General features: G+C 26.5%; 4 protein-coding genes across 9 annotated transcripts; all 4 read left to right on the top strand.

The window, feature by feature from the left end:
• The first annotated feature begins 169 nt into the window (after positions 1-169).
• On the top strand, positions 170-4,581 carry LOC140673097 (uncharacterized). Of its 4 annotated transcripts, none has more exons than XR_012048000.1 (3): positions 170-1,607; positions 1,797-1,999; positions 3,816-4,239. XR_012048000.1 is itself a non-coding variant. In XM_072905755.1 (3 exons), the coding sequence occupies exons 1-3, from the start codon at positions 708-710 to the stop codon at positions 3,861-3,863; spliced, it is 744 nt and encodes a 247-aa protein (XP_072761856.1). In that variant the 5' UTR covers positions 170-707; the 3' UTR covers positions 3,864-4,243. The 4 variants fall into 4 exon arrangements, 3 of the variants coding, with proteins under 3 accessions (XP_072761856.1, XP_072761854.1, XP_072761855.1); XM_072905755.1 differs by having other exon boundaries at positions 170-1,200; positions 3,816-4,243; XM_072905753.1 differs by having other exon boundaries at positions 1,757-1,999; positions 3,816-4,218.
• A 623-nt stretch (positions 4,582-5,204) lies between these two features.
• On the top strand, positions 5,205-10,804 carry LOC140673411 (mevalonate kinase-like). Of its 2 annotated transcripts, XM_072906378.1 has the most exons (3): positions 5,206-5,464; positions 5,526-6,782; positions 6,947-10,804. In XM_072906378.1, exons 2-3 carry the CDS (start codon positions 5,886-5,888, stop codon positions 7,205-7,207), a joined length of 1,158 nt encoding a protein of 385 aa, XP_072762479.1. In that variant the 5' UTR covers positions 5,206-5,464; positions 5,526-5,885; the 3' UTR covers positions 7,208-10,804. The 2 variants fall into 2 exon arrangements, with proteins under 2 accessions (XP_072762480.1, XP_072762479.1); XM_072906379.1 differs by having other exon boundaries at positions 5,205-6,782.
• Positions 10,805-11,832: 1,028 nt separating this feature from the next.
• LOC140673303 (mevalonate kinase-like) lies at positions 11,833-15,712 on the top strand. Of its 2 annotated transcripts, XM_072906190.1 has the most exons (4): positions 11,833-12,073; positions 12,135-13,391; positions 13,556-13,824; positions 14,453-15,712. In XM_072906190.1, the coding sequence occupies exons 2-3, from the start codon at positions 12,495-12,497 to the stop codon at positions 13,814-13,816; spliced, it is 1,158 nt and encodes a 385-aa protein (XP_072762291.1). In that variant the 5' UTR covers positions 11,833-12,073; positions 12,135-12,494; the 3' UTR covers positions 13,817-13,824; positions 14,453-15,712. The 2 variants fall into 2 exon arrangements, with proteins under 2 accessions (XP_072762291.1, XP_072762290.1); XM_072906189.1 differs by having other exon boundaries at positions 13,556-15,712.
• Positions 15,713-18,965: 3,253 nt separating this feature from the next.
• Positions 18,966-22,574, top strand: LOC140673334 (mevalonate kinase-like). The gene is made up of 4 exons (XM_072906229.1): positions 18,966-19,126; positions 19,188-20,523; positions 20,692-20,946; positions 21,755-22,574. The coding sequence occupies exons 2-4, from the start codon at positions 19,555-19,557 to the stop codon at positions 21,758-21,760; spliced, it is 1,230 nt and encodes a 409-aa protein (XP_072762330.1). The 5' UTR covers positions 18,966-19,126; positions 19,188-19,554; the 3' UTR covers positions 21,761-22,574.
• The last annotated feature ends 5,120 nt before the right edge of the window (positions 22,575-27,694 follow it).

Below are 27,694 nucleotides of genomic sequence, written 5' to 3'. Positions count from 1 at the left end.
CATCTTAATTATGTATTGATTAACGACAAAGTGTAATTTTTAATTGTAATACAAATTATATATATATATATATATATATATATATATATATATATATATATATATATATATATTGTGAAATTGCGACAGATTTAGGCTCGCACCTTCGAAGCGCTATTATTGTTGACATGAAATCAGTCACGACCGAAACGCGGGATTGGTATAACACGGGGAAACCTAAACTGTGTATTGTGGTGACGAACGTTCTCGGACAACATGTGCTCTCTATTTAGTCTATAATACAGTTTTAATACTTAAAATATATATTATTTAGACTTGTGTGTAAACTTTTGAAAGAAACAAAGACAATTCCTGGCTCTTTCAATAACAGTAAGAAAGAACGAGAACTTGATTAAATATAAACATTCGCATTATAAAGATAAATTTGACAACATATACTGACGACGAATTATTTTATTTACGCATCTCTAACTTATGTATATAGAACAAAAAGGAGTGACATTATCTTTTAGTGTTTTTATTTACACATAAACATATTTACGTATATATATTTATAATAAATATATATAATAGTTACGTAACTATATTTTTCGGCAGTTCTAATAAATATCTATAAGAGCTACATCACAAATTTAATGTTCTGCGCTTTATTATTCAACGTTGTATCAATTTTTTGGACGAGCAAACTTTTTTATTCGTAAAAAGATATGGCCAAATTTAAAGTTTCCGCTCCGGGCAGAATATTCTTATCCGGAGAACACACGAAGATGTATGAAAAAAATGTTATAACAGCTGGCTTAAATCTTCGTACCACGCTCACATTCTCCGAACTACCTGATGAAAACATTAACATAAAGTTCCCCGATGTCAAACTATCATTGATTTTACCTATAGAACAAATTCTAAACTTTTTTTATGACGAAGATTTAAATTTGCGGTGTAACAATACTCGGCGATTACTGGAGCATGTGCAATTTTTCATCACTTCAAACGGTATGTGGAGTACATACGAACAGAAACATAGTTTACAAATATTTCTTTTCCTACTTCTTTGGTCCTCTAAATCCGAAAATTTCGATATAAGACCTTTTCACGTGCACGTGACCACGCAATTACCGATGAATGCTGGTTTTGGCAGTTCGACATCGTTCGCGGTATGTCTCGCGGGATGCTTTCTACATTGGTCGCGTTTACAAAAGGGTAATTACAACAATGATTTTGATAACGATGAATTATTAAAAATTGTGCAATTAGTCATGGCGTGTGAGGAGGATGAAATAGACTACGCATGTATGATTGATCAACTTGTGTGCGCATTTGGAGAAATAATGTTATTTCGTTGCCAACATCCAACCAATTATTATAAATTTTTGCATACGTCGCTAACAATAGATATTTTATTAATTGACTCAAAAATTCGTCCAAATAAATATGCACCGATGCTGCAAATAGCGAAAATGAAACATACTAATTCTGCGAACACTAATCATTTGTTGGATCTAATAAACACTGCATCAATAATGACTTATCACACGTTACATGAAATGAGCAATTACCACAGAAATAACAATTTGCAGCAACTAACAAAATTATATGTGTTATTTGCAGTAAGAATGTTTTTTGAGAACTTTGATATTCCTTTGTTAAATATACTTTTATGTAATGCAATTTAAAATATTAATATATTTATACAAATACATAATTATCTGATAAAAATAATATTGTTTTTTAATTTTGATTTCTTTATGCTTTACAGAGATTGTTTTGGGTAAATCAACTTTTACTTTCTGACTTAGGTTTGTCAAATGATCAGTTACATACTATATACACAATTGCACAAAATTATGGATATATGGAAAAACTCTCAGGTCTTGGACATGCATGCATTCTGTTACCACTGAATATACATGAAGATTCAATAGAAAGTAGCAGGAATATTTCAGACGATTTAATAATGGAGGGTTTTGCTGTCACAAGAACCAGCGTGAATTGTGATGGAGTAAGGATTGATTTATATTAAAATTATCAATTATAATTATATATATAAATAATTAATAAATATAATAATAATAGTAATAATAAATATAAAAAATATGACAAGACATTAGAAAGTTTTCTACTTAATTACTGTGGAATTTTTAATGAAAAAAGATGAAAAATATGCAATTGTGTTTAACATATTCCGTTGTTTAAGGTTCGTAAATTTACTAATGTTTTGAATTATAAGGTCAAAAGTTAGAAATAACTGAATATTTTTGTAACATAATAAGTCGAAGAATATTAATTTCTTCGTATGCCATCTCACTCTACTTTGAATGTTTAAGTTGATCAAAACGACAATGTCGCGTTGTCGTTTTGATCAACAACAAAAAAAATATCAAATAAGTTTTACTTAATAAGTATTGTTCATTAGTACATACGGGCTACTCGATGCGTGGCTGCAAATTATTGCTATGTGACTTAAAAGCGTACGTCGGTCTAAAAAAGACAAAGCTTATTAAGTGATTTAATAATTGCTTCTATTTAATAATTCTTTTTTTTTTAAACATCGCAGTAAACAATAATTTAATACTTTTTACTTTTTTATTTTGTAATAACGCTATATAATTTATAAGCGCGATATATGAAACATTTTATACGTTTATGATTATTTATCTTAGAAATAAGAGATGTATTAGATATGAAACATTTGAATATTTATGATTAATTATCGTATAGTCTTAGAAATACAAGATAAATTATAAAAGCATTTCTTATTAGTGCAGAATGAAAATTACTTTCGGTATATTTGATATATTATTAAATACGAGTGAGATGACATTGAAACGATTAATTTTTATTTAATGTATAAATTGCTACAAGAATTTACCTGTGTTTTGTTAATTTTAACATCATTATTCAATGTGTTAATAAAAAAATGGAAATCATAAATAGATAGACATAATAAGAGGAAGGTATAGGTTTGTTACTAATGAATTATTAGCATACAAATGTATGTAATAATTATTAACAAAATATTAACGTACGAATTATTGCATTATTAATTGAAAAGATGCAAGCTATATTTTTAAGTTAATAATACTTATATGATAATATGGAAAATGTATCGCAACATTATTATATGACAATACTATTCTATATGACAGTATTACTACGACGTAAATTATAATTATTACAATTAAAATTATGGAATAAGTAACAAGAGATAAAGTACAAAAGGTATTTGTTTCTATTCTAGTTTATTGTCTCCAGTTTTATTAACTGAAGACTTATCTGTTCATAAAAAAATTAATGAAAAGAGAAAAGATTATTCTGCTTCGAAAATTCTCTCGCCAAAATTTGTGATACATGTCATTTGTCGAATTATATACTTTATGCATAAATGTGATTTGTAAAATAAAAAAAAAAGAAGCTATTTATTTTTTACTTCAAAATTAAGTGAATTTTACAATATAATTGAAAAAAATAAAAGTACTGAATTTTACTTTAGATCTCGAATATACATATTGATAAACAAAGTATAATTTTTAGTCGTGATACATATTGTATACATATTTTGCGAAAATGTGACGTGCAAATATCACATATATATGTTTTATAAATGCAATTAAGATAATGATCTATTTGTTAATTATAAATGATATATTTTATTATTTTCTAATTATAATGTGTACTAATATGTAATTATATGTGTACAAATAAACATGATTATATGTACATATATAAGTTGGAGTAACTTTTGATTACGGCATTAAAAAACTGTGACTTTGAATATTGATTCTATTTGATATTTATTATTTGATTTGTGCATTTAGAAGACTGTTGAAATGAAATCAGTTACGAGACCGAAACGCGAAAGATAACATGGGAAAAGATAAATTCTGTCTTGTGGGACGTTCTTCGGACAACTTATATTATGCTCTGTATTTTAATTCTTTAATATAAAGTTTTATTATTTAAAATAAGTTATCACTCAGATTTGTGTGTGTGTAGCTTTAAAAGACTAAGCAAGAACAAATTACGGTTATTTCGATAACAATAAAAAGGAACTAAAATTCGATTAAAATTAGCATTTTTTTAAATATAAATTCGAGAACATATTGAATTATTTTTGTCATACAAAGCCAACGTTACGTTCTCTAATTTATATAGAATGAAGAAGAGGAGTAATAAATACAATCTCAATTTTTTATTCATGTTGTGTGTAAACATATTTTTTCACAAATCTAATAAATATCTATAAAGTACACAGATTTAATTTTCTGCTTTACTGTTTAATCTTACATAAATTTTCATCAAGATGAACAGCAGATTTTTTTATTCGTAAAAAAAAATGATTCACAAGATAAAAAAGAAAAATCAAAATATATCAGAAAATTTTTTGACATATTTTATCAATCAAATATTATGTACATTATCGAAAGCAAGTATAATGATATAAGTAAAAACTATTTGTAAAAAATTAATTTTGCAAGAAAATTATTTACGTTTTCTTGTTTTTAACACCTTTATTAAATATAATTGTAATAAAAAAGGAATTTTAACAGAGATAAAATATGTGTCTGAATAAATACCTATATGAATGTTATCGCATTGTTAGATAACAATAAACAGTCTATTATTAATACATCATAATATGTGAAAAATATCTATATTATTACATAATACATACACTTATGTAAATTACTATATAACATAGATATTTATGCTTTATTTATATAAGTTATAATTATATCCTTTACGTAAAGATACAAGTCAGTAGAAATAAATTAAAATATATTTATTTTTTGCCTTTATTTCTTTTATAAATTAAAATTTTATACGTTCAAATATCATCTATTTATAAATAAAGTTAATAAAAAGAAATATCATAATTTTGCTCTAGATTTTAACTTTTGAACCGGAATTAGTGATACACTTTATTTAATCGAATAATTAAACAATGCGATTTATAAAATAACGATAGCGTTGCTCATATTTTTCTACATTAAAATTACATAATTATATTATATTAAACAATATAATTTATGATATAATTAGTACTGCGTTTTATGATACATATGTCGGTCAAAACAATATTTTTACTATACATGCCGCATAAACTTTTACACAATCAAACACACGTAATTGTGTATATATATATATATATATAAATACTGTGTGTAAAACTACGACAATGAAATACCATGTATATTGTGTCAATGTAATTTAAGTAGTGACAATTTGTTTAACTGTAATATTGCATAAAATATGTCATGTCACATTACGTGTAAACATTTCTAATTTTTATCATGGCTCTTCGTTAAAGCATTCAAAGCTTCGACTTTGTAGTCAATATTTTGGTTCACATATTCGGCTGTTATGATGAGACGAAATCAGTTACAGTTGAGATGCTGCTTGTACAACACGAAACATAAACACCGTGTGGCATACATATAACGAACGTTCTCAAATAACTTTTATCGTAAGTGATTTCTCTTTTAGTTTATGATATAAAGTTTTAATAATAAATGTATTGCGTTTAGACTGTGCGTGGAAACTTGAAAGAAGAAGTGCGAGGACGAATTGTGACAGACGCTTTAGCTAATTAAAACATTCAAAAAGAATTAGAATCTGATAAAATTTAAGTGCGTTTCTTATGTGTCGACATAATTTAATAACGTACTAATGACAAGTTATTTTTATCGTACATAACCGAGACGTTACGCGTCATCAATTTATAAAAAACACATATTATTCCCTGACCTTCATTACGTTACATATAAATACATTTTTCGTGCTTATATTATACCTGTCTTTAAGAGTTACGGACTGGATTGAAATTTTAACGATAAAATACTACGTCATTTTTCTCGCGAACTAGAGATTTTGATTTGCAAAAAAGTATGAATGCATTCACAATTTCGGCACCCGGCAAGATTACCTTATGCGGCGAGCATGCAGAGATGTACGGGAAAAAAGTTGTGGCAGCCAGTTTAAATCTTCGTACCACGCTAACATTCTATGAAATATGTACAGACAATATTGAAATAGAATTCCCTCGGGTCGATATATCATTAAACGTACCTTTAAAAAAAATTCAAGACTTTACTTCTTCCGAGGATTATAATCATCTAGTTAAAGATCATGTTATGTTCCTTAAACACGTGCAATATTTTATCACCATAAATGGTTGGTGGAGAACATACTCGCAAAACTTTACCTTGCAAGTATTCTTTTATTTGCTTATGTATATCGCTCATCACGAGAAATTTGTTATAAGACCCTTTCGTGTTCACGTGACCACGCAATTAAAAATGCACACTAGTCTTGGCAGTTCTACATCGTTCGCGGTTTGTCTCGCGGCATGCTTTGTACGTTGGGCGCGTCTGCAGAGAGGTGATCACACTGAATTTACTCAACTGGAATTAAAAAATATCTCGAAATTTGCTACGTTTTCCGAAAAAGTTATTCAGAACTTTAAATTAAACTGTGATCCCGACGTGTGTGTACACGGCCATGCGGTATCGTTTCGACAGCGAGAACACCTAGGCAGCGATATTAAAATCTTAGATGCGCAAGAAATGGATGTTTTGCTCGTTAATTCCCACATTTTTCAAAATAAATTTGACCAAATTAGAAATATGGCCGCGACAAAACGTTCACGTAGCAACGACGTGGGCAATATTTTAAATATAATTGACAAGATATCGCAAAATGTTGCTTTAGCACTCCTTGAAATTAAAGAGGGCCACAAACATAATAATTTATTATTACTAGAAATTTTATATGGAGAGCTAAAGGTAAGTCTTGTTTTGTTTTTGTTTTTGTTAATTATTTCATTGCCTTCTTTGTACAATTGTTTTTGTAAAAATACATCAAATACATTTTTTATTATCCGCTAAAAACTATACATTTGTTTATCTATTATCTATTTTTTATTTTTCGATTTCTTAATGTTTTGCAGAAAAACATTGAATTGAATCAAGAAATGTTATGTAAATTGAATTTGTCGCATACGAATTTTAATTACATTTGTTCAATTGCAAAAAAGCACGGATTCGCTGGAAAAATGACAGGTATTGGAACTGCATACGTATTCATTTTGTTGCCGCCGAATATTCCATACCAAATTATCAGTAATCTTAAGGAAGACTTAAGCAATGAAGGTTTTGAATACATAATGACCAAAATATTTTGCAGTGGGTTGAGAATTGAGCAGATATAAAATTTTATGTAAATAATTAAATAATATAATTAACTAAATTAAGCAATTAATGTAGTGAGAGTACGAATTTATTTACATTATAGTTACTTATATTATAAGCAGAGAAAGACAAACACAATGTTTAGTTTTATTTAATGTTTTTTTTTGCTACTTTGGTTTCGTCTTTTTCAATCGTATTGATTTATGAAATTATAAGCATAGAGTCATTATAAATATTTTTTTTGTAAAATATGTTATAAAAATTAATTTTTATATAGGCTAATCTATTTGAATTCGATAACACAGATTAATAAAAAAATAAATAACTATGTTTTGGTGACATGGTCTGTCTTTGCAAAGCACATGTAAAATGTTATTCTGCATCTAACAATATATAACAAAAAAAGACAAGAAAGGTAACACTTATACTTATCGTATATACGTCAAAATTATATAATCGAACTATAAATGATATAAATAAAATTTTTAAATGATGTAACTCGATGTACGAGCATTGTTTTATTTTATGCTTTAATTATAAAGTAATCTGCATCAATGTATATTTTTTTGTATCTGCATAAAATATTACAGTGTCACACTGAAAATTTGTACATATGTTGTAAAACGTCAATATATAAATATCACATAAATTATGTCACCGTAAATAAGATGATGACTATTGGTTTAGCTGTTATATTGCAAGTAATATATCAGACATATTATATGTATCTAATTTTCACGTTATATGTAAAGTTTGAATATATAACCTTGAATAATTCATTATTAAAGCACATTAAAAAAGTTTGACATTGTAGTCGATATTTAGGTTCACTGCTTTGAAACACTGTTGTTATTAATCAAATTAAGTTTATTTTATTCATAAAATAACAAGCACTTCTTATTTATTTTGCATTAAAATTATATGATCAAATTATATTAAATAATATAAGTTGATGTACGAAAGCACTACGTTTTACTTCATATTTCAATTATAGATACATTAATTATAAACACATGATCTATATCAAAAAGATCTATGTCATTTACTTTTTCGAATATGTTGCATAATATATTAAACATACTCATACGAAAACACACGTACGTATTTGCACATTCTTGTTATACGTCAATATTATATATAATGCTAATAGAATTGAAATAATTGTACATAATTGCCAATTTATTTGATTGTTACATTACATGTAATATATTAGATTCTGTATATAAGTATCGGTTTGCAATAACTTCTTATAAAACTTTAAAAAGTCTTGATATTGTAATTACGATATTTAGCTGTTTTATAACTTTGAAGCGCTGTTATTGTTATTAAAATGAATTCCGTTCTCATCAAGACGCAAAATTGTACAATACAAAGCGTAAAGACTGTTGTGTGCGATAACGAACATTCTCAAATAATTTTCTCGAATAATTATGATTTTACTTTTTCTGATCTATGTCATATGTTAAATGTTAATAATTAAAAATAGTATACATATATATAAAATCTAATTAATATATATATATATATATATATATATATATATATATATATATAAATTAGTTTCTTTATATGCCATCTCACTCTACTTTGAATGTTTAAGTTGATCAAAACGACAATGTCGCGTTAAGATTATGCGCCGTAATAAAATAAACCAACTTTTTTCGATTCGTAAAATAATAGATATACACAGGTATTACAATTCAAGTTTATAAATTACATAATGTATTACTGAATAAAAAATGTGTGTTTCAGTCACACAGTGCTAAATTATTTTGTTTCAGATGCTTAACAAAAACAAATATCAAATAAGTTTTACTTAATAAGTATTGTTTATTAGTACATACGGGCTACTCGATGCGTAACTGCAAATTATTGGTGTGTGACTTAAAAGCGTGCGTCGGTCTAAAACAAACAAAGCTTATTAAATGATTTAATAATTGCTTTTATTTAATAGTTTTTTTTTTTTTAAACATCGCAATAGACAATAATCTAATGTTTATCATTTTTTTATTTTGTAATAACGCTATATAATATTTGTAAAAGCGATATATGAAACATGTTATACGTTTATGATTATTTATTTTGGAAATACGAGATGTATTAGATATGAAACATTTGAATATTTACGATTAATTATTGTATAGCCTTAGGAATACAAGATAAATTATAAAAGCATTTCTTATTAGTGCAGAATAAAACATACTTTCGGTATGTATTTGGTTATTATTGAATATGAGTGAGATGACATATTGAAAAGATTAATTTTTATTTAATATATAAATTGCTACAAAAATTTACCAGTGTATGTTTAGTTTTAATATCATTATTCAATGTGTTAATAAAAAAAATAAAATTATAAATATATAAACATAATAAGACACAGGTATATGTTTGTTACTAACAAATTATTAGCATACAAATGTATGTGTTGATTATTAACAAAATATTAACGTACGAATTATTGCATTATTAATTAAAAAGATGATAGCAAGATATATTTTTAAGTTAATAATACTTATATGATAATATGAAAAATGTATCGCAACATTATTGTATGACAATACTGTTCTATATGACAGTATTACTACGACGTAAATTATAATTATTACAATTAAAATTATGGAATAAGTAACAAGAGATAAAGTACAAAAGGTATTTGTTTCTATTCTAGTTCATTGTCTCCAGTTTTATTAACTGAAGACTTATCTGTTCATAAGAAAATTAATGAAAAGAGGAAAGATGATTCTGCTTCGAAAATTCTTTCGTCAAAATTCGTGATACATGTCATTTGTGGAATTATATACTTTATGCATAAATGTGATTTGTAAAATAAAAAAAAAAGGAAGCTATTCATTTTTTACTTCAAAATTAAGTGAATTTTACAATATAATTGAAAAAAATAAAAGTACTGAATTTTACTTTAGATTTCGAATATGCATATTGATGGACAAAGTATAATTTTTAGTCGTCATACATATTGTATACATATTTTGCGAAAATGTGACGTGCAAATATCACATATATATATTTTATAAATGCGACTAAGATAATGATGTAGTTGTTAATGACAAATGATGCATTTTATTATTTTTTAATTATAATGTGTACTAATAAGTGTAAGCATTATTATATGTATATAAGTTGGAGTAACTTTTAATTACAGCATTAAAAAACTGTGATTTTGAATATTGATTCTATTCGATATTTATTATTAGATTCGTGCATTTAGAAGACTGTTATTGTTAAGATGAAATCAGTTACGAGACCGAGACGCGGAAGAAAACGTGGAGAAAGATAAATTCTGTCTTGTGGAACGTTCCTCGGACAACTTATATTATGCTCTGTATTTTAATTCTTTATTATAAAATTTTGATATTTAAAATAAGTTATCACTCAGATTTGTGTGTGTAGCTTTAAAAAGAGAAGCAAAAACAAATTACGGCTATTTCGATAACAATAAAAAAGAACTAGAATTCGATTAAATTTAGCATTTTTTTAAATATAAATTCGAGAACATATTGAATTATTTTTGTCATACAAAGGCAGCGTTACGTTCTCTAATTTATATAGAACGAAGAAGAGGAGTAATAAATATAATCTCAATTTTTTATTCATGTTGTGTGTAACTATATTTTTTTACAATTCTAATAAATATCTATAAGGTACACAGATTTAATTTTCGGCTTTACTGTTCAATCTTACATATATTTTCTTCAAGAAGAGCAGATATTTTTATTCGTAAAAAAATGATTCACAAGTTAATCAAAAAAAAAAAATCAAAATATATCAGAAAATTTTTTGACATATTTTATCAATCAAATATTATGTACATTATCGAAAGCAAGTATAATGATATAAGAAAAATCTATTTTTTTAAAATATTATTTGCAAGAAAAATTTTTACATGTTTTTCTGTTTTTAACACCTTTATTAAATATAACTACAATAAAAAGAAGGAATTTTAACAGAGATAAAAAATGTGCCCGAATAAATATATGAAAGTTATCGCATTGTTAGATAACAATAAACATTCTATTATAAATACATCATAATATGTAAAAATTATCTATATTATTACATAATACATAAACTTATGTATATTACTATATAACATAGATATTTATGCTATTACTTATATAATTTATAATTATATCCTTTGCATAAAGATACAGGTCAAAAAAAAAAAAATTAAAATATTTTTATACCTTGCCCTTATCTCTTTTATAGATTAAAATTTTATACGTTCAAATATCATCTATTTATAAATAAGTTAATTAAAAGAAATATCATAATTTTGCTCTAGATTTTAACTTTTCAACCGGAATTAATGATACACTTTATTTAATCGAATAATTAAACAATGCGATTTATAAAATAACAATAGCGTTGCTCATATTTTTCTACATTAAAATTACATAATTATATTATATTAAACAATATAATTTATGATATAATTAGTACTGCGTTTTATGATACATATGTCGGTCAAAACAATATTTTTACTATACATGCCGCATAAACTTTTACACAATCAAACACACGTAATTGTGTATATATATATATATATATATATAAATACTGTGTGTAAAACTACGACAATGAAATACCATGTATATTGTGTCAATGTAATTTAAGTAGTGACAATTTGTTTAACTGTAATATTGCATAAAATATGTCATGTCACATTACGTGTAAACATTTCTAATTTTTATCATGGCTCTTCGTTAAAGCATTCAAAGCTTCGACTTTGTAGTCAATATTTTGGTTCACATATTCGGCTGTTATGATGAGACGAAATCAGTTACAGTTGAGATGCTGCTTGTACAACACGAAACATAAACACCGTGTGGCATACATATAACGAACGTTCTCAAATAACTTTTATCGTAAGTGATTTCTCTTTTAGTTTATGATATAAAGTTTTAATAATAAATGTATTGCGTTTAGACTGTGCGTGGAAACTTGAAAGAAGAAGTGCGAGGACGAATTGTGACAGACGCTTTAGCTAATTAAAACATTCAAAAAGAATTAGAATCTGATAAAATTTAAGTGCGTTTCTTATGTGTCGACATAATTTAATAACGTACTAATGACAAGTTATTTTTATCGTACATAGCCGAGACGTTACGCGTCATCAATTTATAAAAAACACATATTATTCCCTGACCTTCATTACGTTACATATAAATACATTTTTCGTGCTTATATTATACCTGTCTTTAAGAGTTACGGACTGGATTGAAATTTTAACGATAAAATACTACGTCATTTTTCTCGCGAACTAGAGATTTTGATTTGCAAAAAAGTATGAATGCATTCACAATTTCGGCACCCGGCAAGATTACCTTATGCGGCGAGCATGCAGAGATGTACGGGAAAAAAGTTGTGGCAGCCAGTTTAAATCTTCGTACCACGCTAACATTCTATGAAATATGTACAGACAATATTGAAATAGAATTCCCTCGGGTCGATATATCATTAAACGTACCTTTAAAAAAAATTCAAGACTTTACTTCTTCCGAGGATTATAATCATCTAGTTAAAGATCATGTTATGTTCCTTAAACACGTGCAATATTTTATCACCATAAATGGTTGGTGGAGAACATACTCGCAAAACTTTACCTTGCAAGTATTCTTTTATTTGCTTATGTATATCGCTCATCACGAGAAATTTGTTATAAGACCCTTTCGTGTTCACGTGACCACGGATTTAATAATGAACACTAGTCTTGGCAGTTCTACATCGTTCGCGGTTTGTCTCGCGGCATGCTTTGTACGTTGGGCGCGTCTGCAGAGAGGTGATCACACTGAATTTACTCAACTGGAATTAAAAAATATCTCGAAATTTGCTACGTTTTCCGAAAAAGTTATTCAGAACTTTAAATTAAACTGTGATCCCGACGTGTGTGTACACGGCCATGCGGTATCGTTTCGACAGCGAGAACACCTAGGCAGCGATATTAAAATCTTAGATGCGCAAGAAATGGATGTTTTGCTCGTTAATTCCCACATTTTTCAAAATAAATTTGACCAAATTAGAAATATGGCCGTGACAAAACGTTCACGTAGCAACGACGTGGGCAATATTTTAAATATAATTGACAAGATATCGCAAAATGTTGCTTTAGCACTTCTTGAAATTAAAGAGGGCCACAAACATAATAATTTATTATTACTAGGAATTTTATATGGAGAGCTAAAGGTAAGTCTTGTTTTGTTTTTGTTTTTGTTAATTATTTCATTGCCTTCTTTGTACAATTGTTTTTGTAAAAATACATCAAATACATTTTTTATTATCCGCTAAAAACTATACATTTGTTTATCTATTATCTATTTTTTATTTTTCGATTTCTTAATGTTTTGCAGAAAAACATTGAATTGAATCAAGAAATGTTATGTAAATTGAATTTGTCGCATACGAATTTTAATTACATTTGTTCAATTGCAAAAAAGCACGGATTCGCTGGAAAAATGACAGGTATTGGAGCTGCATACGTATTCATTTTGTTGCCGCCGAATATTCCATACCAAATTATCAGTAATCTTAAGGAAGACTTAAGCAATGAAGGTTTTGAATACAAAATGACCAAAATATTTTGCAGTGGGTTGAGAATTGAGCAGATATAAAATTTTATGTAAATAATTAAATAATATAATTAACTAAATTAAGCAATTAATGTAGTGAGAGTACGAATTTATTTACATTATAGTTACTTATATTATAAGCAGAGAAAGACAAACACAATGTTTAGTTTTATTTAATGTTTTTTTTTGCTACTTTGGTTTCGTCTTTTTCAATCGTATTGATTTATGAAATTATAAGCATAGAGTCATTATAAATATTTTTTTTGTAAAATATGTTATAAAAATTAATTTTTATATAGGCTAATCTATTTGAATTCGATAACACAGATTAATAAAAAAATAAATAACTAAGTTTTGGTGACATGGTCTGTCTTTGCAAAGCACATGTAAAATGTTATTCTGCATCTAACAATATATAACAAAAAAAGACAATTTTGTTTTATTTGTTATTTCAATAAAAGCAAATAAGGCTTATAAAAAAACTAATTTATTTTAATATTTTTTGTAAGAAAAAATATAATTTCTATCGCGCGTTTAATATATAAATGCAATGGAAAAATAGGAATCTTCCAAAAATATGTGTGAATATTCAATCTTTAAATTAGCATTATATACACGCGTATTGCGAAGATATAATAAAAGAAAAAAAATATTAATTTCATTTTTTCTTCTTTTTAGAATTAGGTTCTATAGATAGCAATTTTGGCTACAAGTATATTTATGAAAAAAATTAGTAAAAAAAAGTATTATTATTGTTTTCCGGATTTTGACTCTCAAACTAGATTTTGGCATCTTATTGTTAGTCGAATTAAGTTTTACGCAATGCAATCCAAAACGTAACAAAGGTAACACTTACACTTATCGTATATACGTCAAAATTATATAATCGAACTATAAATGATATAAATAAAATTTTTAAATGATGTAACTCGATGTACGAGCATTGTTTTATTTTATGCTTTAATTATAAAGTAATCTGCATCAATGTATATTTTTTTGTATCTGCATAAAATATTACAGTGTCACACTGAAAATTTGTACATATGTTGTAAAACGTCAATATATAAATATCACATAAATTATGTCACCGTAAATAAGATGATGACTATTGGTTTAGCTGTTATATTGCAAGTAATATATCAGACATATTATATGTATCTAATTTTCACGTTATATGTAAAGTTTGAATATATAACCTTGAATAATTCATTATTAAAGCACATTAAAAAAGTTTGACATTGTAGTCGATATTTAGGTTCACTGCTTTGAAACACTGTTGTTATTAATCAAATTAAGTTTATTTTATTCATAAAATAACAAGGGCAGCACTTTTTATTTATTTTGCATTAAAATTATATGATCAAATTATATTAAATAATATAAGTTGATGTACGAAAGCACTGCGTTTTACTTCATATTTCAATTATAGATACATTAATTATAAACACATGATCTATATGAAAGAGATCTATATCATTTACTTTTTCGAATATGTTGCATAATATATTAAACATACTCATACGAAAACACACGTACGTATTTGCACATTCTTGTTATACGTCAATATTATATATAATGCTAATAGAAATGAAATAATTGTACATAATTGCCAATTTATTTGATTGTTACATTACATGTAATATATTAGATTCTGTATATAAGTATCGGTTTGCAATAACTTCTTATAAAACTTTAAAAAGTCTTGATATTGTAATTACGATATTTAGCTGTTTTATAACTTTGAAGCGCTGTTATTGTTATTAAAATGAATTCCGATCTCATCAAGACGCAAAATTGTACAATACAAAGCGTAAAGACTGTTGTGTGCGATAACAAACATTCTCAAATAATTTTCTCGAATAATTATGATTTTACTTTTTCTGATCTATGTCATATGTTAAATGTTAATAATTAAAAATAGTATACATATATATAAAATCTAATTAATATATATATATATATATATATAAAAATTAGTTTCTTCATATGCCATCTCACTCTACTTTGAATGTTTAAGTTGATCAAAACGACAATGTCGCGTTAAGATTATGCGCCGTAATAAAATAAACCAACTTTTTTCGATTCGTAAAATAATAGATATACACAGGTATTACAATTCAAGTTTATAAATTACATAATGTATTACTGAATAAAAAATGTGTGTTTCAGTCACACAGTGCTAAATTATTTTGTTTCAGATGCTTAACAAAAACAAATATCAAATAAGTTTTACTTAATAAGTATTGTTTATTAGTACATACGGGCTACTCGATGCGTGGCTGCAAATTATTGGTGTGTGACTTAAAAGCGTGCGTCGGTCTAAAACAAACAAAGCTTATTAAGTGATTTAATAATTACTTCTTTTTAATAGGTTCTCTTTTGTTAAACATCGCAGTAAACAATAATTTAGTACTTTTCATTTTTTTATTTTGTAATAACGCTATATAATTTATAAGCGCGATATATGAAACATTTTATACGTTTATGATTATTTATTTTGGAAATACGAGATGTATTAGATATGAAACATTTGAATATTTACGATTAATTATTGTATAGCCTTAGGAATACAAGATAAGTTATAAAAGCATTTCTTATTAGTGCAGAATAAAAATTACTTTCGGTATGTGTTTGGTTATTATTGAATATGAGTGAGATGACATATTGAAAAGATTAATTTTTATTTAATATATAAATTGCTACAAAAATTTACCAATGTATGTTTAGTTTTAATATCATTATTTAATGTGTTAATAAAAAAAATGAAATTATAAATATATAAACATAATAAGACACAGGTATATGTTTGTTGCTAACGAATTATTAGCATACAAATGTATGTGTTGATTATTAACAAAATATTAACGTACGAATTATTGCATTATTAATTAAAAAGATGATAGCAAGCTATATTTTTAAGTTAATAATACTTATATGATAATATGAAAAATGTATCGCAACATTATTGTATGACAATACTGTTCTATATGACAGTATTACTACGACGTAAATTATAATTGTTACAATTAAAATTATGGAATAAGTAACAAGAGATAAAGTACAAAAGGTATTTGTTTCTATTCTAGTTCATTGTCTCCAGTTTTATTAACTGAAGACTTATCTGTTCATAAGAAAATTAATGAAAAGAGGAAAGATGATTCTGCTTCGAAAATTCTTTCGTCAAAATTCGTGATACATGTCATTTGTGGAATTATATACTTTATGCATAAATGTGATTTGTAAAATAAAAGAAAAAAGAAGCTATTTATTTTTTACTTCAAAATTAAGTGAATTTTACAATATAATTGAAAGAATAAAAGTACTGAATTTTACTTTAGATCTCGAATATACATATTGATAAACAAAGTATAATTTTTAGTCGTGATACATATTGTATACATATTTTGCGAAAATATGACGTGCAAATATCAAATATATATGTTTTATAAATGCAATTAAGATAATGATCTAGTTGTTAATTACAAATGATATATTTTATTATTTTCTAATTATAATGTGTACTAATATGTAATTATATGTGTACTTATAAACATTATTATATATACATATATAAGTTGGAGTAACTTTTGATTACGGCATTAAAAAACTGTGACTTTAAATATTGATTCCATTTGATATTTATTATTAGATTTGTGCATTTAGAAGACTGTTATTGTTGAGATGAAATCAGTTACGAGACCGAGACGCGGAAGATAACATGGGGAAAGATAAATTCTGTCTTGTGGGACGTTCTTCGGACAACTTATATTATGCTCTGTATTTTAATTTTTTAATATGAAATTTTGATATTTAAAATAAGTTATCACTCAGATTTGTGTGTGTAGCTTTAAAAGAAGAAGCACGAATAAATTACGGCTATTTCGATAACAATAAAAAAGAACTAGAATTCGATTAAATTTGGCATTTTTTTAAATATAAATTCGAGAACATAATGTATTATTTTTGTCATACAAAGCCAACGTTACGTTCTCTAATTTATATAGAATGAAGAAGAGGAGTAATAAATACAATCACAATTTTTTATTCATGTTGTGTGTAAACATATTTTTTCACAAATCTAATAAATATCTATAAAGTACACAGATTTAATTTTCTGCTTTACTGTTTAATCTTACATAAATTTTCATCAAGATGAACAGCAGATTTTTTTATTCGTAAAAAAAAAAAATGAATCACAAGATAAAAAAGAAAAATCAAAATATATCAAAAAATTTTTTGACATATTTTATCAATCAAATATTATGTACATTATCGAAAGCAAGTATAATGATATAAGAAAAAACTATTTGTAAAAAATATATTTTGCAAGAAAATTATTTACGTTTTCTTGTTTTTAACACCTTTATTAAATATAATTGCAATAAAAAAAGAATTTTAACAGAGATAAAATATGTGTCCAAATAAATACCTATATGAATGTTATCGCATTTTTAGATAACAATAAACAGTCTATTATTAATACATCATAATATGTGAAAAATATCTATATTATTACATAATACATACACTTATGTATATTACTATATAATATAGATATTTATGTTATTATTTACATAAGTTATAATTATATCCTTTACGTAAAGATACAGATCAATAGAAAAAAATTAAAATATATTTATTTCTTTTATAAATTAAAATTTTATACGTTCAAATATCATCTATTTATAAATAAAGTTAATAAAATGAAGTATCATAATCTTACTGTAGATTTTAACTTTTGAGCCAGAGTTAATGATACACATTATTAATCGAATAATAAAATAAAGCGATTTATAAAGTGACGATAGCGCTGCTCATATTTTTCTACATTAAAATTCTATAATTATATTATATTAAAGGATATAATTTGTGATACAATTAGTATTGCGTTTTATGATACATATGTCGGTCAAAGCAATATTTTTACTATACATGCCGCATAAACTTTTACACAATCAAACACACGTAATTGTGTATATATATATATATATATATATATATATATATATATATATATATATATATATATATATATATATAAATACTGTGTGTAAAACTACGACAATGAAATACCATGTATATTGTGTCAATGCAATTTACGTAGTGACAATTTGTTTAACTGTAATATTGCATAAAATATGTCATGTCACATTACGTGTAAACATTTCTAATTTTTATCATGGCTCTTCGTTAAAGCATTCAAAGCTTCGACTTTGTAGTCAATATTTTGGTTCACATATTCGGCTGTTATGATGAGACGAAATCAGTTACAGTTGAGATGCTGCTTGTACAACACGAAACATAAACACCGTGTGGCATACATATAACGAACGTTCTCAAATAACTTTTATCGTAAGTGATTTCTCTTTTAGTTTATGATATAAAGTTTTAATAATAAATGTATTGCGTTTAGACTGTGCAACCTGGAAACCTGAAGGAAGAAGTGCGAGGACGAATTGTGATAGACGCTTTAGCTTAAAATTAAAACATTCAAAAAGAATTAGAATCTAATGAAATTAAGTGCGTTTGTTTTGTGTCGACATAATTTAATAACGTACTAATGACAAGTTATTTTTATCGTACATAGCCGAGACGTTACGCGTCATTAATTTATATAAGAAACACATATTACTCCCTGACCTTCATTACGTTACATATAAATACATTTTTCGTGCTTATACTATACCTATCTTTAAGAGTTACGGACTGGATTGAAATTTTTACGATAAAACGCTACGTCATTTTTCTCGCGAACTAGAAATTTTGATTTGCAAAAAAGTATGAATGCATTCACAATTTCGGCACCCGGCAAGATTACCTTATGCGGCGAGTATGGAGAGATGTACGGGAAAAAAGTTGTGGCAGCCAGTATAGATCTTCGTACCACGCTAAAATTCGATGAAATATCTAGTTTAACCGATATTGAAATAGAATTCCCTGACGTCGATATATCATTAATCGTACCTTTAGAAAAAATTCAAAATTTGACTACTTCTAAGAATTATAATTATCTAGTTGAAAATTACATTTTGTTCATTAAACACGTGCAATATTTTATCACCATAAATGGTTGGTGGAAAACTTTCTCGCAAAGATTTACCTTGCAAACATTCTTTTTCCTGCTAATGTATATCGCTCATCACGAGCAATTCGTTATAAGACCCTTTCGCGTTCACGTGACCACGGATTTAATAATGAACACTAGTCTTGGCAGTTCTACATCGTTCGCGGTTTGTCTCGCGGCATGCTTTGTACGTTGGGCGCGTCTGCAGAGAGATGATCACACTAAATTTACTCAACTGGAATTACAAAATATCTCGAAATTCGCTATGTTCTCCGAGGAAGTTATACGGGACTTTATATTTAACCGTGATCGCGACGTGTGTGTACACGGCCATGCGGTATCGTTTCGATACCGAGAACACCTGGACAACGATACTGAAATCTTAAGTGCGCAAGAAATGGATGTTTTGCTCGTTGATTCCAACATTCGTCAAAATAAACTTGACTATGTTACAAAAATGTATTTCGGCAAAATGGCCACGGAAAGACATTTATCTAGTAACTTCATGGACAATTTTTTAAATATGTTTGATTTTTTTAACATAACTAATATTTTCAATATAATTGTTAATTTAAATATAATTGACGATATATCGCAAAAGGTTGCTTCAGCACTCAGTGAAATTGAAAATGGTCACAGAGATAATAATTTACCACTAGTAGAAAGTTCATATAAAGTGCTACAGGTAAGTTTCCTGTTTTATTTTTTTTTTTTGTTAATTATTTCATTGTTTTTTTTGTACAGTTGTGTTTGAAAAAATACATCAAATACATTTATCATTATCCGCTAAAAACTATCCATCTGTTTATCAATTATCTATTTTTTTATTCTTCGATTTCTTAATGTTTTGCAGAGAAACATTGAGTTGAATCAAAACGTGTTATGGAAATTGAATTTGTCGCATACGAAATTTGATACCATTTGTAAAATTGCAAAGAGGCACGGATTCACAGGAAAAATGACAGGTATTGGAGCTGCATACGTATTAATTCTGTTGCCGCCGAATATTCCAAAAGAAATCATTGATAATCTTACGTCAGACTTAAGCAAACAAGGTTTTGCAAGCAAAAAGACCAAAATATGTGGCAGTGGGTTGAGAATTGAGCAGGTATAAAATTTTATGTAAATAATTAAATAATATAATTAACTAAATTAAGCAATTAATGTATTGAGAGTACGAATTTCATTATAGTTACATATATTATAAGCGAAGAAAGACGAACACAATATTCAGTTTTGTATAATGTTTTTTTTTTTGCTACTTTGGTTTCGTTTTTTTCAATCGTATTGATTTATGAAATTACAAGCATAGAGTCATTATAAATATTTTTCTTGTAAAATATGTTATAAAAATTAATTTTTATATAGGCTAATCTATTTGAATTCGATAACACAGATTAATAAAAAAATAAATAACTATGTTTTGGTGACATGGTCTATTTTTGCAAAGCACAGTGGCGTAGCCAGTCTTAGGTTTTGGGAAGAAGCTAAAAATATTTCTATGGCTGGAATTCATAGACTTTTCTCAAGAAAAGTCATTGAGACTTGAAATTTTTGGGGGAAGAGGGGAACTCGAGCCCGTATAGTCCCTTCTGGCTACGCCACTGGCACAGTACATGTAAAATGTTATTCTGCATTTAACAATATATAACGAAAAAGACAATTTTGTTCCATTTGTTATTTCAATAAACGCAAATAAGCCTTATAAGGAAACTAATTTATTTCAATATTTTTTGTAAAAAAAATATATAATTTCTATCGCGCGTTTAATATACATATAAATGCAATGGAAAAATAGGAATCTTCCAAAAATGTGTGTGAATATTCAATCTTTAAATTAGCATTATAGATACGCGTATTGCGAAGAGATAATAAAAGAGAAAAAATATTAATTTCAATTTTTTTTTAATTTTTAGGAATAAGTTTTATAGATAGCGACTATGACTACAAGTATATTTATGAAAAAAATTAGTAAAAAAAAGTATTATTATCGTTTTTCGGATTTTGACTCTCGAACTGGATTCTGGCATCTTATTGTTAGTCAAATTAAGTTTTACGCAATGCAATTTAAAACATAACAAAGGTAACACTTATACTTATCGTATATACGTCAAAATTATATAATCGAACTATAAATGATATAAATAAAATTCTTAAATGATGTAATTCGATGTACGGGCACTGTTTTATTTTATACTTTAATTATAAAGTGATCTGCATTAATGTATATTTTTTTGTATCTGCATAAAATATTACAATGTCATACTGAAAATTTGTACATATATTGTAAAACGTCAATATATAAATATTACATAAATTATGTCACCGTAAATAAGATGATGACGATTTGTTCAACTGTTATATTGCAAGTAGTTTATCAGACATATCATATGTATCTAATTTTCATGTTATATGTAAAGTTTGAATATATAACCTTGAATAATTCGTTATTAAAGCATATGAAAGCATATTAAAAAAGTTTAATTGTAGTCGATATTTAGGTTTACGGCTTCGAGATACTGTTGTTATTGAAACAAAATTAGTCACAATTAGAACGCAAAATTATACAACACGAGTTATAAACACTGTTTTGTATGGAAACAAATATTTTCGAATAATTTTCATTACACGACTCTTGTCTATATTATAAAATTTTAATAATTAAAAATAGTATATATTATTTTATTTAGACTTTTTTTACTGTATGTGAAAAATTTGTAGCTAATGTGTTAACAAAAAAATTAAAAACAAGGATAATAAACGAAAATGTAAATTGTAAGTACATTTTATTTTGTTTGTATGAAATATAAACTCCATCACAAAAAGATATTAATAAATATCATTTTGTCACGATATAGCTAACGGGTTTTTAATTTACACAAAGGGAAAAAGAGCGACAAATACTTATGACTTCGGTAACCTTCTTCCTGTTACATAAATATTATTTGATTGTGATAAATCTTTAAGAATTTCCAAGAACGACTTTAAGCACTCCAATTTAATTTTTTACGATTTACTGTTCAACGTTTATTGATTTTTTGGAGAATAAAGATTTTTATTCGTAAAAAAATGAACAATACTGAGGAAATGAAAATATTAACTTTCAAGTTTCTGCACCGGGCAGAATGATCTTACACGGAAAACCTTTGGCGATTTATGCAAAACATGTTTTAAGGAGCAGCATAGATCTTCGAACTACACTCAAATCTTGCGAACTAACCGAAAAAAATATCATCAAGATAGACTTTCCTGATGTCGATTTATTTTTAAATATACCTTTAGAACTTGTTCTACAATGTTATTTTAGAACTAGAGATTACTTAGAAACATTCAGGGACTGTCATTTGGCCTCGCTTCAGCACGTGCAATTCTTTATCACAATAAACGGTATGTGGAGCACATATGAGCAGAAATATAGCTTACAAATATTTTTTTACCTACTAGTTTATATTATCTATACCCAGAATATCGATATAAAATCTTTTCACGTGTACTTGACTTCGCAATTACTTATATAAGGTGGTTTGAGTAGCTCGACATCATCTGCGGTATGTCTCGCCGCGAGCTTTGTACATTAGGCGCGTCTGCAGAGAGGTATTAATGGTGCTTTTAATAATGAAGATAAAAGAAAAATTGCAAAATACGCTCGGAAAAGCGAAGCCGTTGTGCAAGATTATATAACCAATATCGAGTCAATGCAGTGTCTGTTTATTTGACCAAGTACCATTATTTAAATACAACATGGGATCGAGGCCTTATAGTAGATTCATTGGTACAGATGTCCGGAGAATGAAAATTTTGCTAATCGACTCAAGAATTCGACGCAATAAGCGCGAACAAATGAGTTAGTTGGCAAATATCTGATTTTCTTATCCTGTGTCCGCAGGCATCGTTTTGAATATGACCGACAATATATCACTCCTAGTTAATAACCTGCTTGAGGAATTTAATTATATTTACGATAATAATATAGTAAAGATTGTCTTGCACAAAATGTTGATGGTAATTTTTTTTGCGACTTTTGATATTGTTTGATTTGTCACGTATTTTCGCATTTAACTTGCGCGTTTACAATAATCTCAAATAGATGATTATCCAATGATTACTGTGTCATATCAAAATTTCGATTTTTTAATGTTTTACAGTGTTATAGTAGAGTAAATCAAGAAATATATTATAACCTAGGATTAGTGAATCCAAATTTGCATATAATATATGTTATTGCGAGAAAATATGGTCTTGCGGCAAAACTCATAAATTTGGCAGGAAGATATGCATATATTCTGCTGCCGCCAGATGTATCAGAAGAAACGATCGGAGTTTTCTCGGTAGAGTTATTGTACAGCGGTTTCACAACTAGTACTATGAATTGTGATGGAATGAAAATTGATAATTAGTATTAAAATAATCAGTTTTATATTAATAACTAATTGTAAGTATGTAACAATGAATAGCTAAATGTCAGAAGGGTAGCAAGCCTTACCAAGTTGAATATTGCGTTAAATATAAGTGGGTGAGAAACAATAGTTATATTCATTATAATTATTTATAATACATACTATTAAAGTTTCTGCTCTTTCGGTAATGTCATATTGAATAGTAAAATCACAAGTACAGATATTACTATAAATACTTTTATTGCGAAATATATAAAAAAAATAGTTTTTTTCGTATGGTATTTACTGACGTTTGAAAATGTATAAATTAATAAAGAAACACAACTAATAGCAAATTTTTTTAGTTTATCAGATAAATAGTAATATATCTAGATCTTAGAATTTATCTTTAAAAATTTAAAGCACATGTAAGTATGTTATATTATTATGCATTTATTTACGCGTGATAAAAGATGATTTTTTGACATATTTTATCAATTCATGCTATCGAATGCGAGTGATGACAAAAAAACTAATTTATTTCATTACATATTATAAGAAAAAAATTTTCACGCTTTCTCGCTTACAATATCATTTAATCTATTACGATAAAGAAATAGTAATCTTAACAGAAATATAATGAAGTACGTGTCCGTTAGATAAATATATAAATTATTGCGTTGTATGAAATGGAAAATGACAATGAAAGACTTCTCCATCAATAATATATGATAATGTGGCCAACGTAAACATTACTATTTTTTAAATTATTAATTGATTTGTGCGAATCACAGATATGGCAAGACAGAAAGAAATATTCATTTCATCTTTTCTTTTATCTTGAGTTTGACAGTTTGAAATTTTTTATAAATTCTATTTGGGAAAAATGTTTAAAAAATATATCGTTATATTGCTTCAAAATTGACTTTCCAGGCTGCGAAATTGATAATCATATTTATTATTATAAATCAAATTAAATTTATTTTATCTATAAAATAACAAAGGCAGCGCTCCTTATTTATTTTACATTAAAATTATATGATCAAATTATATTAAATAATATAAGTTGATGTACGAGAGCACTGCGTTTTACTTCATGTTTCAATTATAGATACATTAATTATAAACACATGATCTATATCAAAGAGATCTATATCATTTACTTTTTCGAATATGTTGCATAATATATTAGACATACTCATACGAAAACACACGTACGTATTTGCACATTCTTGTTATACGTCAATATTATATATGTATAATGCCAATATAAATGAGATAATTGTACATAATTGCTAATTTATTTGATTGTTACATTACATGTAATATATTAAATTCTGTATATAAGTATCGGTTTGCAATAACTTCTTATAAAACAATAAAAAGCTTTGATATTGTAATCACGATATTTAGCTGTCCTATAACTTTGAAGCGCTGTTATTGTTATTAAAATGTAATCAGTCGTCATCAAGACGCAAAATTGTACAATACAAAGCGTAAAGACTGCACTGAGAGAAAAGTTATAGTAATAACAACCAAAAAAAAGTTTTATTCACAATTGCCGTTTTTCATTAGAATTTCATTAAAAGAATTAGATAATTTTGTTAAGATGACAAAATGTCATATTTATGTGATTTTTTTGTTCTGGTAACAAAATATTTTGTTTTTAACTACAAAGAATGTTTGTACAGCATATAAAACAATTTTGTATTAGTAAATGATATATTATATTATTAAATCAAAGAATTAAAATTGATGTAATAATCAACGGTTTAATTGACCACATACCAACAAATAGTTTTGGCGTCTGTAACCATATTTCGGTTACTGATACAAAACATTTTTCTCAACGTGTTGTATGCGATAACGAACATTCTCAAATATCTTTTTCGAATTTGTCGAATTATATACTTTATACACCTTATGCGATTTGTAAAATAAGAGAGAAAGCTATATATTTTAGACTTCAAAATTACGTAAATTTTACAATATAATTCAAAAGAATAAAAGTACTGAATTTTACTTTATATCTCAAATATGCATATTGATGGACAAAGTATAATTTTTAGTCGTCATACATATTGTATACATATTTTGCCAAAATGTGACGTGAAAATATCACATATATATATTTTATAAATGCGACTAAGATAATGATGTAGTTGTTAATGACAAATGATGCATTTTATTATTTTTTAATTATAATGTGTACTAATATGTGTAAGCATTATTATACGTATATAAGTTGGAGTAACTTTTAATTACAGCATTAAAAAACTGTGATTTTGAATATTGATTCTATTCGATATTTATTATTAGATTCGTGCATTTAGAAGACTGTTATTGTTAAAATGAAATCAGTTACGAGACCGAGACGCGGAAGAAAACGTGGAGAAAGATAAATTCTGTCTTGTGGAACGTTCCTCGGACAACTTATATTATGCTCTGTATTTTAATTCTTTATTATAAAATTTTGATATTTAAAATAAGTTATCACTCAGATTTGTGTGTAGCTTTAAAAAGAGAAGCAAAAACAAATTACGGCTATTTCGATAACAATAAAAAAGAACTAGAATTCGATTAAATTTGGCATTTTTTTAAATATAAATTCGAGAACATAATGTATTATTTTTGTCATACAAAGCCAACGTTACGTTCTCTAATTTATATAGAATGAAGAAGAGGAGTAATAAATACAATCACAATTTTTTATTCATGTTGTGTGTAAACATATTTTTTCACAAATCTAATAAATATCTATAAAGTACACAGATTTAATTTTCTGCTTTACTGTTTAATCTTACATAAATTTTCATCAAGATGAACAGCAGATTTTTTTATTCGTAAAAAAAAAAAATGAATCACAAGATAAAAAAGAAAAATCAAAATATATGAGAAAATTTTTTGACATATTTTATCAATTAAATATTATGTACATTATCGAAAGCAAGTAAATTTATTTTTTATTTAATTCTTCCCTTTCGGCTTAGGATGAGCTTCAGGTTTACATAAACAATGAACCATAAACAATAAACATACACGAATGGTGTATTATACAAACTAAACAAAACAAAAGATAAACTCTATCCATAGTTTCAATTCTGATAACTATATTTTCAACCATAACATCCTTCAACCAAAGTCCATTCTTCTCTATTCCACTATTGTCTTTTCTTTTAAAACGTATATATATCTAAATATCTTGTTCTTCTTTTCTCTTCGTTCGTTTCAATCGTTTTTGTTTGCGTCCTCTCCTTCTTCTTCTCCCTTTTTCTCCATTTCTCTTCTTTTTTCTACTATCTCTCTCATACTTCTCAGTCCTTACCCTTCTTCTCCTAGTATCACTTCCATTTCCTCCTCCTGTCTTGTTACTTCGCAAACCCTTATTACGTGCCATAAACTCTCCTTCTCCTTCTTACATTATCTACACATTTTTTCTTTCTCTTCTTTCCAATGTTCCCTTTCTCTCACTTCGTTCGC

This window comes from Anoplolepis gracilipes, chromosome 14, assembly GCF_047496725.1.
Source record: "Anoplolepis gracilipes chromosome 14, ASM4749672v1, whole genome shotgun sequence".
Classification (NCBI taxonomy): Eukaryota; Metazoa; Arthropoda; class Insecta; order Hymenoptera; family Formicidae; genus Anoplolepis; species Anoplolepis gracilipes.
Note: the sequence above shows the minus strand (reverse complement) of the source record. Positions and strands in the feature narration are given on the sequence as shown.